Source organism: Chiloscyllium plagiosum, chromosome 35, assembly GCF_004010195.1.
Source record: "Chiloscyllium plagiosum isolate BGI_BamShark_2017 chromosome 35, ASM401019v2, whole genome shotgun sequence".
In the NCBI taxonomy this organism is placed as follows: domain Eukaryota; kingdom Metazoa; phylum Chordata; class Chondrichthyes; order Orectolobiformes; family Hemiscylliidae; genus Chiloscyllium; species Chiloscyllium plagiosum.
In genome coordinates, this window is record NC_057744.1 from 23,981,854 (window position 1) to 24,000,398 (window position 18,545).

The 18,545-nt window shown below is 38.6% G+C and overlaps 1 protein-coding gene and 1 long non-coding RNA gene across 5 annotated transcripts in view; one reads left to right on the forward strand and one right to left on the reverse strand.

Annotated features, from left to right (window-relative positions):
* LOC122540711 overlaps positions 1-18,545 on the forward strand; it is a 69,029-nt gene that overhangs the window by 35,726 nt on the left and 14,758 nt on the right. For 2 of the 3 annotated variants that reach the window (XR_006309389.1, XR_006309387.1), the window contains exon 2: positions 10,522-10,622. This is a non-coding gene — a long non-coding RNA (uncharacterized LOC122540711). Of the gene's footprint in view, positions 1-7,356; positions 7,453-10,521; positions 10,623-18,545 lie in introns of those variants that run through there. The other variant, XR_006309388.1, reaches the window with a different exon arrangement.
* LOC122540707 (otoancorin-like) overlaps positions 1-18,545 on the reverse strand; it is a 204,294-nt gene that overhangs the window by 10,437 nt on the left and 175,312 nt on the right. For both annotated transcript variants that reach the window (XM_043676824.1, XM_043676826.1), the window contains exons 16-22: positions 14,139-14,332; positions 12,727-12,820; positions 11,541-11,706; positions 10,067-10,248; positions 2,734-2,886; positions 1,651-1,799; positions 440-579 (exon numbers count right to left, since the gene is read on the reverse strand). In XM_043676824.1, coding sequence (XP_043532759.1) covers positions 440-579; positions 1,651-1,799; positions 2,734-2,886; positions 10,067-10,248; positions 11,541-11,706; positions 12,727-12,820; positions 14,139-14,332 — 1,078 coding nt within the window. The remainder of the gene's footprint in view (positions 1-439; positions 580-1,650; positions 1,800-2,733; positions 2,887-10,066; positions 10,249-11,540; positions 11,707-12,726; positions 12,821-14,138; positions 14,333-18,545) is intronic.

Genomic DNA, 18,545 nt, shown 5'->3' on the forward strand with positions numbered 1-18,545 from the left:
TGCAATCTTCTTCCTGACCTCTCTGCCCCCATCCCCTCTCCGGCCTATCACCCTCACCTTAACTTCCTTCCACCTATTGCATTCCCAACGCCCCTCCCCTAAGTCCCTCCTCCCTACCTTTTATCTTAGCCTGCTTGGCACACCCTCCTCATTCCTGAAGAAGGGCTTATGCCTGAAATGTGGATTCTCCTGCTCCTTGGATGCAGCCTGACCTGCTGCGCTTTTCCAGCAACACATTTTCAGCTCTGATCTCCAGCATCTGCAGTCCTCACTTTCTCCTAATATAGTCACAGTTAACATCCAAAATGAAATTAAATTGAAAAGGTTTGGTGTTATAAAAATTGTGATAAGAATTATTTGTTGTTTTGGTGTAAATAATGGCAGAAAGTAATTGGATCAAATGGCCCATTCCATTTTAAAATATCAATGTATTTCGTACCTGCTACGACCCCTATCTCTTGTAACTGCGCGCCAGTCCAGGTATCCACACTGGAAAATGCTTCCACTGCTTTATTCTTCAAAGCAATTAGAGTCTCAATATTAGGACACATTGTTTCCCCAATCTCCTGGGCAGCATTGCTTCAGAATATAAAACAGAGCGATCTGTGAGCATTTGACATTGCCTTGGCTTGGCATGCTTAGCAATACAGATGATTTAATTCAAATTCAGAGTCACGAAGTGAAATAAAAACCTAATCCAGTTAAGTCTGCAAAAATTTTTAAAAACTGACATGCAATTTATGTTGGTGTGTAAGCGAGATCAATAAATGCGAACAAATAAAGTTAAATTGGCTTGAATTACTATTAGCATTCTCCACTCATTTAACTCATTGCTAACTATTTAATGCAATGGACAGTCCATTATGCAAATACAACTTACAGATCCATAGGTACCAACTTCACTTCTCACTCAATGTGCAGGTATTTAGTCTTAGCTAGAATGAAGCTGAACATATTTTCAATGAACCACATCCCCTTGTAGTGGCTAAGTGAGAAATCACGCTTAAGTCCCACTCAATAACCTCTACTGAAAGTGTTCGTGTGTGGACATTTTCAATGTGCTCAACGGTGAGGTCTTTCTCAAGCTTTCTCTCCATCGATGCTGTAAGACTTGCTGAGTTTCTGCAGAGATTTCTGTTTTTGCTTGATTAGTTGCTAATTTTCACTGCCTAACCTCACAATGTGTCGTAGCTACTTAGATGAATTATTGGAATGGGAAGTGCAACTGGACACTATTGAGCGTTAGCTGAGAGGATGGAAGAAAAGCAAAAGGAAATTGCTAAAAAAAAAGTCCTAATAGATTTTTCTGCCATTAAATTTATTCCATTTCTATTTTGAACAAGTGGAACTCCAAATTACGCGCCCCACCTCTTCCCTGGCCTCTGCAGATGAGAGAGATTCACTCTACACATTACGTTCAGCAATCTGAAAACCATCAAATTTCATGGAGTGATTGAATACTGGATCCCACACTTTTCACAAGAACCTTCAATCACTGCTTTTTGTTTTTAAGTATGTTCTATGACACCATGTTGTGTTGGGAGTAGGCATTACATGTAGTTTTGTGGGCAACATGCTGTATTTCAAATCTTAGTCTCATTCATAAAGTTGAAAAAGCCAAAAGCATAAAAAATGAGTGTTGAGTTTTACCTGTAGGCTATCACGTTAATGTTCTTGATCTCACTTGGGCTACGGGTACAAAGGAAATAACCCATAGCAACAAGATCTGCGCTACTGAGTTCACTGTCTGATCGCTGACCCAAAAAATTCTTCACGATAGTCTTGGCTCGACTGGAATACTTTAAAGGCAAGAAAATCGCTGTAAATCATCAATCCTGGTATGCAAGAATTTAATATGGCTGTAAGGTCATCACAGCAAATTTGTACGATTATCTCTTAATAAACCATTGACAAAGAATAAAAGCTTGAACAGAATAATTAGAATTATGACAGGTCTATTCAAACTTTCTTTAAAAAATTTTTCATTGGAAATGGGTATTGCTGGCTCAATTTGTCCATCCCTAATTGCACAGAGGGAATTTCACCCCACTGCTGTGGTTCTGGAAACATATGTTTAAGGATATCACTGAACCAGATGGTTCCTTACAACAGTGGCAATTAGGATAGCTTTATTCCAGCTTTCTAATTGAATTTATATTTCAACATCTGCCATGATGGAAGTTGAACTCATGTCCCCAGGCCTTTCTAGGGTGCTGGATCACTAGTCCAGTGACATCACCACAACACCACTGCTCCCTTCATTCGAAAAGGTATGACAAGAATTACCATTTGTTTCATCTTTTGTTCCTCAACGTCATGGATCAGGCTTTTTTCTCCCCCTTTGCCTGACCATTGGTGGTCAATATTTCTCATCATTATTCTACAATCTCCGAAGTTGTCCCAAAACAATTACACCTGGTTACCTAAACTCTACAGGCGATACTTTTGTCTGGTTAACCCTTTGTAGAACTTACCAATTTCTTCAATGCTTCCATTCATTTCTTTTAGGAAAAGTGAGGCAGGTAGATTTAAAGAAAACAAAATTAAACTACATGTTGTGACTAAGTTAGTGACTCTCATATTCTTCCTGAAGGTCATTCACTGAAAGTTGCAAAGCAGTTCAGAGCCAATCAAAACAGTTCCAACAATGTTCTTCATGTGAAACAAAACAGTTAAAAATAAGCTAAATGGCTTTTTGAATGAAGTAAGTGGTAAATCAGAACTCATTCTGACCTCAGTGCTGGCCCATTCCTTGTTGTCCGAGATTGCACCAATAGTATCAATATCGGGTGCAGTGAAATATTGCGTTACTTCATTCTCATCAAAGCCAAGTGTGATCCTCTTTAGAGAGGCAAGCTGGTCATTTGAGATTTTATTGCTAAAAGCCTGAAAGAGACAAGAATTTGATACATGAAACTGCAATTGCATATTATTTTTAATTGTAAAATATCCCATGCTAACCCAAGGTTATCTTTGATAACATAACCATGATGGTCATTGTAAGGAGATGAGTTTAGCTTGGTGTGCTGATAAAACTAAATTCTGCTCTCAGCACACTTTCAGACCCAGCATCATTGAGCCACAAAACTTTTCCAAGTTAAAATAATGAGTTAAACTGAGAGATTAAAGTCACTGCTTCATTAATAAACTTCTCATTTAGATTTTGAAGAGTGAATCTGTAATTCAAGCAAGAAGTCAGATAGTGGTAAAGATGGTTGGACCATCTGGTAATGTCAGATTTCATTGTTAAATGGTGAAGCAAATGGTACCCATTGTGATTTACTGATAATAAATTGAGAGAATAATGTCAGACTAGCAGAAGCTGTCTGGTGAAGTTTGAATATCCAAAAAGCTATACTGCTCTACCATGATATTTGCAGAAATAACGAAATGGTTACTATTGTGGGCCTAATCATTAGCTACAAAGTTAGTGACAGTCCTGTTGCAATCATTTCTGGAAGCCCAGAGAGTACTAAAACTAAAACAAGCAGCTTGTTGGCTATCATAAACATCCCAGGCTCCTGTGGGGCAGTTTTCCACAGTAATCTGCCATGCAGGATAAGTGTCAAGATTAGAGTGTTGCTGGAAAAGCACAGCAGGTCAGGTCAGGTCAGGTTTTTGCCCGAAACAACAATTTTCCTGCTCCTTGGATGCTGCCTCACCTGCTGTGCTTTTCCAGCACCACTCTAATCTTGACTATAATCTCCAGCATCTGCAGTATCCTACTAATCAAAGATCAGCAGCACCACAAGAAGTGGCCAATTCCATTACTGCAGCAGCGCTGAGGAGAAGTAGCATTGCTGAAATCCTCAGAAATCAGGTAAGGGAAAAATAAGTTTGGAGGTCTGGGGAGGGAGATCCTGATAAGCATTCCGTGTAAGTAATTGAGAGGATCCTTCTTTGATTACCTCCCTGATGCCAGTAGGTTCCCTTCATTTTATGGAGGCTGTTCAAGAAGGACTGCCCCACCCTCTCTTCCCCCCAACCCCCAAAGAAACATAGATCCTCCAGGATTTATCTGGCATCTTATGCGTTGACCACCACTGGTTGAATATCAGGACTTTAGGTGGTCATTTAAGGGTCCCTACTTACTTCTATGTGGAAAAGCCATTCTCCCTCATCTGGGAATGTGAGGGATGCAGAGTTGGAACGGGGCAGGCTTTCTACTGTCCCAGGCTACAAAAGGAAAGGGGCTTTGAACTCAGCCCTCATTATGACCTGCAAAGTTATAATGTGTTGAATGGTGTGAAGGTCTTGCATTTAAGCATTAAGCCTGAATGCAACAAATTGTTGGCTGAGTCAAGTAATGTTGACTGAGGCTATTGTTTTAAAACCATGATAATTGTTAGTTATTACCAATCAGTCAATCTCACATATTACAAAACTGAACAATTACAAGTCTCATTCATTCAGATATTGATTATTGTAGCTTGTAAATAAATTTAATTTAAATAAGTTTAATTTCATCTTTCCATACATTCTATTTTTTCTCTTTCTCATTTAATCCTCTTTCCTTCTCATTAATGGGATGAGGCTATGTTGTGTCATTAGAATGAAAGTGTCAAGATTTAGTCATGTGAACAGTCGATAGCAGAGTTTCAAGGCAGTCTAATCCTTTCTCCCATCTCTCAGGTCTCTCATGCCTTGTTTCCTGTGTGATGCTATCATTAATTCCAACTTGCAGCAATTTAATGAGTGAAATGCTTTAGTCAAAAGCTGCGGGGCTATACCTAATTGATGGCAGACACTTTGTTACCTTGCTGTAGCACCATCTGTGGCTCTGCTGTTTGGAAATGATTCTTAGAATTGATCAGCGCATAATCTCTGAAATGGATCTCAGGTGGAAGCAAATTTGCAACCCATGTTATACATCGAAGACCATGTGAAAAATAACTGTGAGAAACATAAGGTTCTCCAAACTTGTTTGAGGGATGGCGGGACTGTACCTTGAAGAAATATTAGGTGAACTGGGCCTGAAATCTAGACTTTCGAAGAATAAAAACACATCTCATTGAAATCTACAAAATACTTAAAGAGATAGACAGGGTTGATGCAGCCCTGACAGTCTCATAGAACATAGAACATTACAGCGCAGTACAGGCTCTTCAGCCCTCGATGTTTTTCCAACCTGTGATACCAATCTGAAGCCCATCAAATCTACACTATTCCATTCTCGTCCATATGCCTATTCAATAACCATTAAAATGCCCTTTAAGTTGGAGAGTGTACTACTGTTGCAGGCTGCATGTTCCATGCTTCTATTACTCTCTGAGTAAAGAACAGAGGGCACGATTCAATAAAATGGGAGCTGCGATTTAGGACTAGATTGAGGATTTTTTTTTGAATCAGTGTGCTGTGAATCTTTGGAATTTTCCATCTTAGAAAACTGTGTTCAGCCTTTGAATATGTCTAAATCAGAGATTCATAGATTTATGATTACTAATGACATGGGGACAGTGTGGGTAAAGAGCGTTCAGCTATAATTGTATTAAATGGTAGAGCTGTTTCAATGGGCTGAACGGCCTGTCCTTGTCCTATGTAAAACACTGATCGGTTTTCTCACTCTCTTCCCTTTTGCTGATGATGAATATCATGAACTTATTGAATTTCATCTTTAAAATGGACAGCATCATTATTGTATGATGTATTTTCTCTGCCTGGAATGCTTGTGCCAATAACTTAGCGTATCCTTCAGGTCCACAAGATTTCATTTATTGATTTTATTCCACAGTTCCTCTGCCAACTGGTGGGTGACTGGTCAAAGATTTCCAAGATAATTAAAAGGTCTCATTCACTCCCTTTCATTACCATGATTTTAATATAATAGAGTTTCAATAAAACTTTAACTGAAATATTGAGTTTACTTCAAAGTATATATACCTCAAGAAAGATACATTCACATGAGAAAGGTTTACTGGAAGTTGTGATTGTAGGAACAGGTGCAGGACATTCAGCCACTTAAAACTATTCCAACAGAACATTTAAGGCTGTCTGCATTTTAATGCCATTTACCTTCCTTAAATCCACATCCCTTGATAACTTTGCCCAGTAAAAACCAATTAATCTCAGACTTAGAATTCCAATTTAACCAGCATCCACAGTCTTATGGGAAAAGAGGTCTACCTTTCAGTAATCCTTTGGGTGAAAACACTTCCCAATTTCACTTCAGAACAGTTTAGTGCTAAATTTGAAATTGTTGTTGAGGTTTGAGATTCAGGATTCTTTTCTGTGTCTTTTGAATCATTCTTTTTGCTTAAGCATACAAACTAATTCACTCCTCACACTTCTAAACTCATGGGAATATAAAACATGTCTTCTCAGGTTAATTTGTATACTTAAACCATAATAAATGATTCAATAGATACAGAAAGGAATCCCGTATCTCAAACCTCAACAACAACTTCAAAATTAGCACTAAACCATTCTGAAATTAAATCAGAATCTTTCTTGAGGAAGCATTTTCACCTAAAGGGTTATTGAAAGATAGAACTCTCTTTCCAAAAGACTGTGGATGCTTGTTAAATTTTAAACCTGAGGTCAATAGGGCGTTTTTTAGGCAAAGTTATCAAGGGACATGGATAAAAGGTGGGTAAATGGCTTTAATGTGCAGATGGCTATAGTGGAATAGTTTTGAGTGGCTGAATATCCTACTGCTACATTCACAACTTGCCTGTATTCCATCCACTGAAATCAGCTAAATTACTTTAAATAAATGAGAAAATGATTCCTCTAAACTTCTCATTAATAGCTTTAATGAATAATATTTGAATCAATCACTCAATTCTTGCTTTGTGTTTTAATTAACTCTCTATCTCATCTTCACCAGCAACAAATACAGGATCATTCACTACGGTCTCTCCACTAAATGCATGAATAACAAAATGGTGTTAAAATTTTGTCTTTAGTTTCTTCGCAATCTATTAAGTAAAAAGAAAATGCTCAAGGTGCAGTGAAAGGGAACGTGAAGCTGGTCTTTTGTGATATTCTTAAACCACTCCTCTGCCATTTGGTTTAAACTGCAATATCATAGCAGTCACTGCAGGCCACAATAAATAGACTTATAAACTTAATACACAAATGAAATCTCATTCTCAATTAGTTTACAAGTTAATGCCTCAGGCTGCCAGTTAACTTTCAATCCCTTCTCTGCTGTGTTCTCCCTTTTGATGCTACTTGTAGCTTATTATGCATCTCAAATCACTCTTAACAGTCTGAATTACTTTTCTTGGTTATGTACTATTTCTGTAATCTTCATCAACATGTTATCTCAAGGCCCCAGAACTGTGTCACTTTTTATTTTATGTTATTCTTTTTTCAGCAGTGGGACTTGGGCATCACTGGCTGGCCAGCATTGACAGCCTATCCTTATTTGTCCTTGAGAAGGAGGTGGTGAGCTACCTTCCTGAATCTCTGCAGTCCATTTGCTTTCTTCAAGAATATTCAATTAAACAGGTAGGCTTTGGCTGGAGTAGACTTACACCCCAGCTGAGCTGAAATACAAAATGGCAGTGTTTTTATTGTTCATTTGTCAGACGTGACTATCACTGACAGGTCAGCTTTTAATGCCCGTCACTAGCTGTTATTGAGAAGCTGGTAGTGAGCGGCACATATGTTTTGCACATATAAATAGATTAGTTGATTAAGAAGTAAAATTCTTATATTGACAGAGCTTCAGAATCTGCATTCATGACTGCTATCTTCATTAGGTTCTCTTACTCAACTCTTTCACATAGCCAGCTTCATTTTTGCAAAAACTAAGTTTAAATTCATTACCTGCAAAATCAGTATCATTCACTAACTTTGCATTGAATCTAATGTTCAAAGGCAACTTTGAAGAGCACTCCAAAATGCCAGTAAGTCTGTAGATTTGTTTTTCTACATAACGAACTCTTGAGCTCAAATTAAATAGCGTGTGCTGAATGCAAATAGTGTGAGAAGTCGATGTACAGCTGCTTCAAATTGCAGAACCAAGGGATATAAGTGTTGACATCATCACATATTCCAACATGGTCCAGTACAAGAAGGTAGTTGTGCATAAGACCCCCATAACCCAAGAATGTCCTTGTAATACCAAAAACAGTTTAATACCTTGGCTAGATTGGTGAACATTTTCAGTGAGTAATTGTGCAGTTGAACAAATCACAGTGTCAGTGATAGATGTTCTTTTGAGTAACAGTCAATCATTTCTCCTTGTGGTTTCATATTGTACCATGTTTTCTGTCCCTCAGAGTAGTCATTTAGCAACAGACATGTGAAGTACTATACATCATGCAAGTCGTGTTGGAATAATTGAAATTGGGCATCTGGACCTAATTTTCCTTTCCTCTACTGTACATTCAATTGAATGATTCATTGATCTTACAGAGTGTGGAGACTCCAACAAGTGAACAGGCAGTTAATACTATGTCTCCTGAAGGTAACAACACATAATTTCTGATTCCTGGATGAGGACGTGCTGCTATCCAAGACTCAAATCATATGAAGATCAAATCACAGCAGTTTTAACTGTTGATGGGTTGGAATTAGCAGTGTGTGAATGTTCATGGTGGATTTGTAAAATAATAGACTCTTTGACATTTCATTATACAATGTGTTTTTCAAATTCTTTGACAGGTATTTCTCCCCTCAGGAAAGGTCCAAATATGTAACTCATTATGACAGGAAATTACTCAGGTGCACCAAAGATTACCCAGGGTATCATTGAGGTGATTGCTGGAACGCAAGGTCTTGCAATCTCTGGCAGCATTGACAGTCACTCATTTTCCACTTTATTAACATTCCTTCATACTCAACAAGGTGTCCCTTGAATGGGATTTAAGGCAACAAAATTGCTATTCAATGAGACAGAACAAAGTGGAAAGCCAAATGTGGAGGTGCAGCCTGATCAATTTGAGTGCAAGACATGTCAATCTCTGATAGCAGAGCAAGGAGATGATTCAAAAGATTCAGCCATCAGACACTTACAGAGGGTCTGCTTGGTTTTCCTGAAAACTGCAGCTAATGGATTTGTTAATGGCAGAGTCCACTGCCCTGCTGTGTGCCAATATTTAACAGCATTTCAACTCACTGCACAAAATTCTGAAGAAAGTGGTTCTCCGCTGGGTTTAATCTAATCACCCAGTTGGTAATTCTAGCTGATTTAGTTTAAAGCTTCCATATTATAATAGTGTTTTATGCACGGTTTACATTTGGTGGAGTTCTCTGAGAAGGTGTGACACGTTCATTGAGTCCTTTAAATGGCAGATGTAATTTTTCTTTGAAGAATTTTCTGCTGCAACATTAAAAATCCAATTATTTTTAAAATGTAAGGACCCAACAAAATGTAACAACTGATCATTGTTACATAAACTTTTTCCCTCCTCTACTTCCAGTTTGATACTACAGGAAGAATGGTTATTTAGTCCTTAATTGTAAATAGAATGGAGCTGATCGCTATTTGTGTTTGTTTTTCCACCATTGAAAAAAATTGGGTTGCAAGAAGGCACAATGCTATTAAAATTGTCCTATGTTTGTGAGCTTCCCAAGTTCATGCTTGTTGAGTTGTCCTCAAAATAAGGGCCAAATGCCCTGCCAAATCAGGCAAAAGCCTCAAAAAATATTTATATAAACATGACTATGTCATTGATAAAATTGACATTTTATAAAGCTGTTCTGAAAATGACCCAGGATGGATTGTTTGAATGCCGATGAAGGGCTGAAAGACACTTCCCGGTCTCTCAGAAATCCTTCTACCCTCTCCTGGATGCTGATTGGACATCCCTCAATTATCTAACTCAACACAGGATCATCCACTCCCCTCAAAGGAATAAGTCTAAAACATCTCCCTTGACAGAGTCAATGGAATTCCTGTCTCATCTATATCAACCAATGCAAACATTATTATTCAGCAGTGTACCAAGCATGAAATTGTTTCCAGCCTCTCTCCAGTGCCATCAGATGACTGATGCAACCTGTTTGTTGACTACCCAACTGATCAACTGGCATAAATAAACTGGACTCTAATTGTTTAAGAGTGTGTTTGCAAAGTTTTGCTGAGGAGACAACCAAAGCATTGCCATTCGCTCACCTCCAAGGCTTTTGATTTTAATGCTTTCAGCTGATCAATGTTGAAACCTTCGACCTGAGTCAGTGTGTCAAGTGAATTTATGAAGTCTTCGACTGAGATGCACATCAACTGTTCAACAGTCCATAAAATGTTTGCTTCTCCAAGAGTTTCGATTTCCTCTTCGGTGGGGCGTTTTGAGCAAACTGGAAGGAAAAGTAAATAACAGCTAAGAAGAAAGATTGATCTACTCTGACATTTAGTTCTTGGATCTTGGACAAAGATCACAATCTGTGAAAGTTGACTGCAGGGTCTGTGTTGGATCGACCAGTTTATTGAGAAATTAAGTTCAAAATAATTCTTTGGCCAACTTTGAGAAAATAATGGAGTTGAAGTTTATTGGCAATTTATTGTATGCCGAGTTAAGGATTCACCAGAACAACTGCCTGATGAACCATTTTACAACTTTGCTTCCGCAGTTCCACCTTCAGTGATGCCCAGCTAACTTCCCTAATGGGACTTCAAATATTCAACCGCATATTCTGCAGTGAAGCTTGGATCTAAAATGTTTGATTCAGAGGTAAGAATGTTAACACTGCGTAAAATTCAAAATCAAATGAAAGCGGTATCTGTAAAATCAAATACAAGACACAAAAGATAATATATCATTTTAACCTCAAATTTGATGTTATCTAACTAGTGTACGTGATGAACTGGTCCTTCACAGAAATTTAATGAAGCAGAAGAAGGCCATTCAGCCCATCATATCTGCACCAGCTTTCCAAATGAGTGTTATGACTTAGTGTTATTCTCCTGCAATCTTCCCATAACCTGGACAGACTTTGTATCCAGGTTATCATCCAATGCTATCTTGAATGCCTTGTTTGAACTTACCTCCATCATATTTCCAGCAGTAAATTCCAGATCTTAAGTAATCATTGTATGAAAACAATACTTATTATTTGTCCTGAAACATCCCTCTTTACATTAGCTGCTAGTCTCTTTACACAATTCCTCTTTGCTTCTCTTATTTGCTTTTTCACCTGCCTACTGAATCTTCTATATGTATTTAACTTAGTTCTCAATTATACTTTCTGCTGACACCCATATTTGGCACACTTCTATCTCTTTCATTTTTAGCCCAGGGAGCTCTGGATTCATTTGAACTATCCCCTTTTGAGGGAATGTACATGAGCATTAAGTATCGCATGGGAGAGAGCAAAGAAGGCATTTCAATGGAAAAGATTCCAGTTCTGTCATAGGCGCTTTATGCATTTTCTCTAATCGATTTTAAATAAAATGAAAATTGAGTTGACTTTCTCACTAATGAATAATCTTCTGTCAGATTTTCCACTCTTATCTTCTCAGAAGCTGTTTAACTCCAGATAGTAAAGAGAAATGTCTCCCCACATTGTGACTGCCATATTGATCTCTCTTTGTTGACCTCCTTATTCATGGTGTTTTTGGCCTGAAGGTTGATGACTTCTATGATACATACCTGGTGCCCGTTTTCTCCTGTTGTTTCCTGCAGCACTGTTCAGCATACTGAAGACTTTTTGATAAAGTGCAGAGAAATTTGGAGAATTGTCAAAATCAGGAGGGACAAAATTCTTAGCAGACTTGTAAGAGGAGAGGATTTCCAAGAGTGCTGTTTGGATGTCATCCTAAAGCAAAAGTCAAATGTTACAAAAGGAAGGCCTTAGTTAACATATTTTTAAGTTAAGGATTATTGACTGTGTCTAAGCAACATATAATAGTTTGGGATACAATGAATTACAAAGGGGGAGTTAGAAAAGCCCCTGGATGAATATAACACCAGAAACTCAACTGGAGCAACCACTTAATATGTCATGATAAGCATCAGTCAAAAACCGGGACTTACGTAACTTACTTCCTTACTCTCTAAAGCCTCTCTACCATGCACAGTGCACAATTCAGCAATGTGATCAAATAATTTCCACTTGTTTGTGCAACTCTAATAACACTCAAGAAGTTTGAAATCATTCAAGATAAAGCAACCTACTTCCTACAGTCATCTATTAACATGTGTTCCTTCTATCATCATTGCATAATAACAGCCATGTGCATCATTTACAAGATACACTAGAGGAACTCACCATGGCTCCTTTACATGACTTACAGAACCCAAACTTCTCCCACTTTGAATAACAAGTGGAGCAGAGGAACACTTCTATCTGCTGTACCATCCAAACTTGGAACTATATTGTTGTTTCTTCATTATCAATGGGTCAAAAATCAGCAGCTTCTTCCCTCAGGGCACAATGGGTTCAGCCATCTGGATTGTAGTGGTTGAAGCAAGTAGCTTAGCACACCTTCTGAAGGACAATTATGGAGGGGTAATAAATGCTGGCCTTGTCTCGGACACTCTGATCCTAAGAATGAAAAATAATTTGCTCTCCCCACGGAGATAAAATATATTCACTGATTCTGCTGACACAATTTTCACAGGCTGCAGGATTAGAGATTCAGTCAGCTGGTGTTTCTACACTTCAAATTGCCTCCCCATAAATTGCAGCTCTTTCCTGGGAATATGAGGGTTTGGTTAATATGGCTCAGAAATGTCACATGAAAACATTCCAAGTCTGATCTTTGCCAGTTAGCATCTGTGACTATATCTGTCAGTGCAGGTACCAAATACAGAACCATTATGTTATTTTACTTACATTATTGGGGATTGATTTAAAATCCTCATACGTGAGAACTGCCAATAGGCTACGTAATTCAGTGAGCTCATTGACTGTCCACTTTATGAGAGGCCTAGGTAAAAAAAAAATGCAGACAATATTTCACAGAAATGTATTGTGCACATTAATTATAGCAACTCGGAATACAATTACAGAATTGTTACAGGCCAGAAGAATGCCATTCAGCCTCCTGACGGGACCAGCTCTCTGAATGAACGATGCAACTAGTACATTTCTCCCAAAACAGTGTACACTATTCCTTTTGAGACAGTCAATTCCACCCAAATGTCTCAAATGAACCAATCTCCTCAGGCACAGCATTCCTGATTTTGGAAAAGTTTCTCCTCAGTTCCCCATCACCTTTTATGACAACAAACCTAAATCTGTGCCCCCGAGTTCTCAATATTGCCATAAGTCATAGAATCCCGACAGCATGGAAGCAGGCTATTCGGTCCATTGAGTCTAGATTGACTCTCTGAAGAGCACCCACTCACGCCCACTCCCCTATCTTATCCCTGTGACTCTGCATTTTCACATGGTTAATCTACTTAGTCTGCACATCCCTGGACACTTGAGCATGGCTGATCCATCTAACTGCACATTTTTGGACTGTGGGAGGAAACCCACGCAAACATAGGTGAGAATGTGCAAACTCTACACAGACAGTCACCCAAGGCTGGTATCGAACCGAGATCCCTGGTGCTGTGAGGCAGCAGTGCTAAACACTGAGCCACTGTGCCACCCAGTGGCACAGTGGGAAAGAGTGAGGAACAGTTATCACGGAGTCATAGAGATGTACAGCACAGAAACAAACCCTTTGGTCCAATTTGTCCATGCTGACCAGATATCCCAATCCAATCTCGTCCCACCTGCCAGCACCCGGCCCATATCCCTCCAAATCCTTCCTATTCATATACCCATTCAAATGCTTTTGAAATGCTGCAATCGTACTAGCCTCCACCATTTCCTCTGGCAGCTCATTCCATATATGTATGACCCTCTGTGTGAAAAAAGTTGCCCCTTAGGTCTCTTTTATATCATTCTCCTCTCACCCTAAACCTATGCCCTCTAGTTCTGGACTCCCCCACCTCAGGGATAATACTTTGTCTATTTATCCTATCCATGCTCCTCATGATTTTATAAACCTCTAAATAGTCATCCCTCAGCCTCTGACGTTCCAGGGAAAATAGCCCTAGCTTATTCAACCTCTCCCTCTGGCTCAAATCCTCCAACCCTGGCAATATCTTTGTAAATCATAACATTATTGAACCCTATCATTTTTTCTCACTTCTCTTCTCCATTCTACCTCTTTAACTCGAGTTCCTCATGCCGGCAATGACGCGAATGAATCCAGTAAACTAAAGCTGTAGTTAACCATTCATTGTACTTACGGATAGGCTGACAGGATCTTCTGTCTAAGAGCTATTTTCCTTGCCCCATCAAATCGTCCACATTCTCGAAGTTGATCAACAATTGCCAGGAACACAGTGTTGTTTAAATTGTTGATGTCATCTGGACTAAATGCACAGACGAGGGAACCCAAGCTGTTGCCTTCATCCTCTGTCATTGCAGATGCAGTCAAATTCTGTCAGTGAATAATAAAACAAATCAAAGAGAGAAGGTCAAATAACAAATCACTGCTTCTATTTTTTTTTCATGGAATTCAAACAGTATAAATGTTTTGATGGTTAGAAGGATAGAATAAAAATACTGGAAGTTGCAAAATGATATAATTAAGTAGTCCCAACGATGAGAAACCTACATGGCAAATATTTTGAATCACCTTTACCTGTCCAATTTCCACACCCTTCTAAACATTTCCCTCTCAGCCATATATCTATTCTAAAATGTTGACATAGCTTTAGCCTCAAACCATGGATGTGAATTTTGCAGCTTCATCACTCCAAGGGGACAGATACCCTCTGTGTTAAAATCATTTCCATTTAACCTTCTGCCTCTGAGCCATTGTTCCTGACCCCAATTTGCCTGCTTCTATCTATTCTTTTCTATCCATTATTAATTTTAAATACTTCTGCAGTATCCGTGCTGTTTGAGAAGAAAAAAACCTTCAGGCTAAAAATTGTGCCACATGGCTTTTGGAGAATGGCATTCATGATTTATCACCCATCAGGTCTGTTGAAATAGAGCTAGGCAACATTCAAATTTGGCTGTATATTTCCAGAATTTTCTGTTTTAGTTTTAGATTTCCAGCTCCTGTAGCATTTAGCTTTTGTACATGAAGGGTGGACTTATGATTTCATGAGGTTCATACACACTTACATCCTTTATCGTCCATGACTTTTTTCTATCATCTAATCACAAGATGTGGGAGTCAATGGATCACCATCATTTATTGCCCATCGTTAGCTGCCCTTAAAAAAGTGGTGGTGCACTGCCTTCAAGAGTGGCTGCAGTCCATAACCTAAAGTTACACCCACAATGCCATTAGGAAGGGAGTTTGACCCAGTGACACTAAAGGAACAGCAATGTATTTCCAAGTCAGGGCACGCAAAGATGATGGTCTTCTGATGCATCTGTCCATCTAGATGGTGGTGGTCATGATTTGGAAGATGCCATCTAAAGAACTTTAATGTGGTTTGGAAATTAGAATTCTACCACCTTTTTTGATCTTAATGACCTTTATGTTTAATGTTTTGCAAATATTACCCACAAATTGATTGTCTTTAGAATTCCTAACCACAGAGAGCTGTGAGGCAGAGTACATTTAAGGCTTAGATATAAGGAATCAAGGACTACAGAGAAAACACAGGAAGATGGACATGAAGATTGTCATTCAATCCTAGTCCTATTGAATAGTGGAGGGAGCTGAAAGTGCTGAATGGTCTACTTAGGTTTCTCCGTCTTATGGTCTTATTATGTCCTTTTGTTTTTTCATAACAGTAAATAAAGTTCCATTCAGAGTATGGACCATGGTATTATTTTATTCAATGAATAGTGTCACCTTCTGATGTTCATCTACATCAGTGTTTTTCAACAGATGTGCTCCTGTATATCTTGTGCCATAAAATTCTGTTCAAAAGTGATTAAGATCAACATAAAACAAACATTGTTTCATCTTAAATAATATTCTACCCAACCAAAATTACAACTTGTAAAACTTGTGAAAATTAATCATTAATTTACATGTGAGTTAATGGCATTTCAATGCTCAAATGTGAATATTCTAAACACAGCTGGCCAAGACTAAATTGAGATGATGTGATCATTTTTACTCATGACGATAGAAACCTAACAACAGTGTTTGCGTGTTTTATCTCCCTAGATCAAAAGGTTCTGTACACATTGGCAGGTCCGGGTTCCCCACTAAGCTGGCAAATTGCAATTTACTTTTGCATTTTGCTCTCATCCATTGAATACATACCAATTCAATCATTTCATTAGAATTATACATTTAGAAATATTGTTGCAAATATAAAATGCCATCTGCAAAATTCAGACCCCTGAACTGAGTGCAGTGTGTGGAATGGATTTAGGGCAATGAACGGTTAGAAATAAATGAGTTGAGCAGATCTTGAAAATGTGTCTGTGTTCGCAGTGTAAGATGGTGGACATCTTTCTGATGGATTTGAAACCTTAATGCTTTTGATCCTTCTTTATCATGCTGCCTGCACGATATTGCAAACATCTCTCGTAAGGTGGTAACCATTGTAAATGCAAGTAAATGTGATATTGATGAGAAATGATTTCAGCTGGAAAAGTGGGTGTGGCATGGAATTCTGAGTCTCAATAAAATGTGCTCTATCACTGTAAAGATTGGAAACCACTGATGTACTCTGCAACTGCTGTAAATCATAATCTGCATGGATATCATCTCCTCAAAAAATTGAACTCAACTTGTCAAACACGGTTATTCTTTTTTGGATGGGTGGGATACTTTTAGAGGTTTCGGTCAGTGAACTAAAGTGTCATGAAACAACCAATTTTATTCTTCTGCTTTCGAATATTTTCCAATAAAAATCAATCATTTTTAACTTATACTGGCAGTATTGGTCGAACTAAAACGTTTGTATAGAATATTCCCCAGTGGGTTTGACTTGTCACCTTAATTTCTCTCTATTTCTTCACTGTATTTTTCTCTCTGTTTCTTTGTGTCTCTCTCCCTTCTCTACAATTCCCAACCACCACCCGTCCACACAATACCCTGTCTCTTTGCTGGATTTGTAACGTTCCTCCTTCGAGGAGAAAGTGAGGTCTGCAGATGCTGGAGATCAGAGCTGGAAATGTGTTGCTGGAAAAGCGCAGCAGGTCAGGCAGCATCCAGGGAACAGGAGAATCGACGTTTCGGGCATAAGCCCTTCTTCAGGAATGAAGAAGGGCTTATGCCCGAAACGTCGATTCTCCTGTTCCCTGGATGCTGCCTGACCTGCTGCGCCTTTCCAGCAACACATTTCCAGAAACGTTCCTCCTTCACTGTGTGCATCTCTTATGATGGATTTCATGTAAAAGGGTTCCCGCCTGCACCAATGTAATTGGTTTAATATAAGCACAGCATAAAAATATAGTCAAGATCCAAAATGTTTACAAAGCAAAACAGACTGAGATTCTCATGAACACTTCATCCAGTTAGTTCTGAGTCAGTTTGAGACTTTTGCATTTGGACAGGACTGAAAGTATTTGTCACAAATGCAAAATTCAGGATCTAAATGAATCTCTTCAAGTATGCCCTATTCCATATCACTTCTGTTTCTCATTTTCGTTCCTTTGTCTTTCTTACTGTCATACAAAATTGTAAAATTTACTTATTCTCTACTTTCTATGACATTGAATCTGTTGTGTGGAGAGATCCTAAGGTGAAGCAGGAAAACTAGAGGCAGTGGATTATTGAATAAGATCAGGAAAGAAGTTTGCAGAGAGCAGGAGTTAAGTGAGGTATGACAACACACCAGGAGTGGGAGATGCCGTTTGAGAATCATTAATGAAGAAAGGCCAATCCCAGCCAGTTATTTTCAGCTCTTGGTTTGACTGTGTAACAAATCAAGTCAAATCAGAAAATCAATTTTCATTTCCAACAGTAGAATCAATATTTTCCATCCCTGCAAACTTCCAGGTTATCACTATCCTAAAGGATTTTTCACACTGTGATTGCCTCTAAGCTTTGTTAGGAACCAGCATGAGTAGAGTTCAGTAGAGTACAGCATGAGTAGAGTACCCAATTGAATTCCAAATACGAACAAGGTTAATTTAAGTCCCACATGGAAATGATCTAAAATAAAATTGAGTATAATCTCAAGTAAGTTATGACATAAATCCATCAGAAAAGTTATTGTAACATCACATTTGCTTGGAAAATTGACCACTGTCCTTCAGTGTGAATGGTCATCAGTCACCACAGGGTAGAATTGTGTGATATTCTGGGTTTGGTGGCAGAGAGGGCGTTTATTCAGGCGGGAGGGTGGAGAGTGTGGATTTGCTGCCTTCCTGCCTCCAGCATGATTTAGCTTATGTTTGGAAGGCCAATGGACAGTTTTCCTGCCCATCACCAATTGAGGAACTTAGTAAGGAATTAATACACCTTTAAATACCTTGTTCTGCCACAGCTGGTATTAACACAGCAGTTGGTGAGAGGTTGCTTTGCTGGAAGGCAACCTAATGTGCATGGTTGCTTGCAGATTTCTACAGTGGCAAGGTTAGGGACTTTTTAATTGACTGATATCTATAGCTGAATCAAGCTGCATAAGACTTTCCAAGTTTTCAACTGTTGTATCATGGAGCAATAGTTCACTACAAACACCAGATTCTACCTTTTCTGTTTGGATTCTTTACCTGTGGCTGATAAT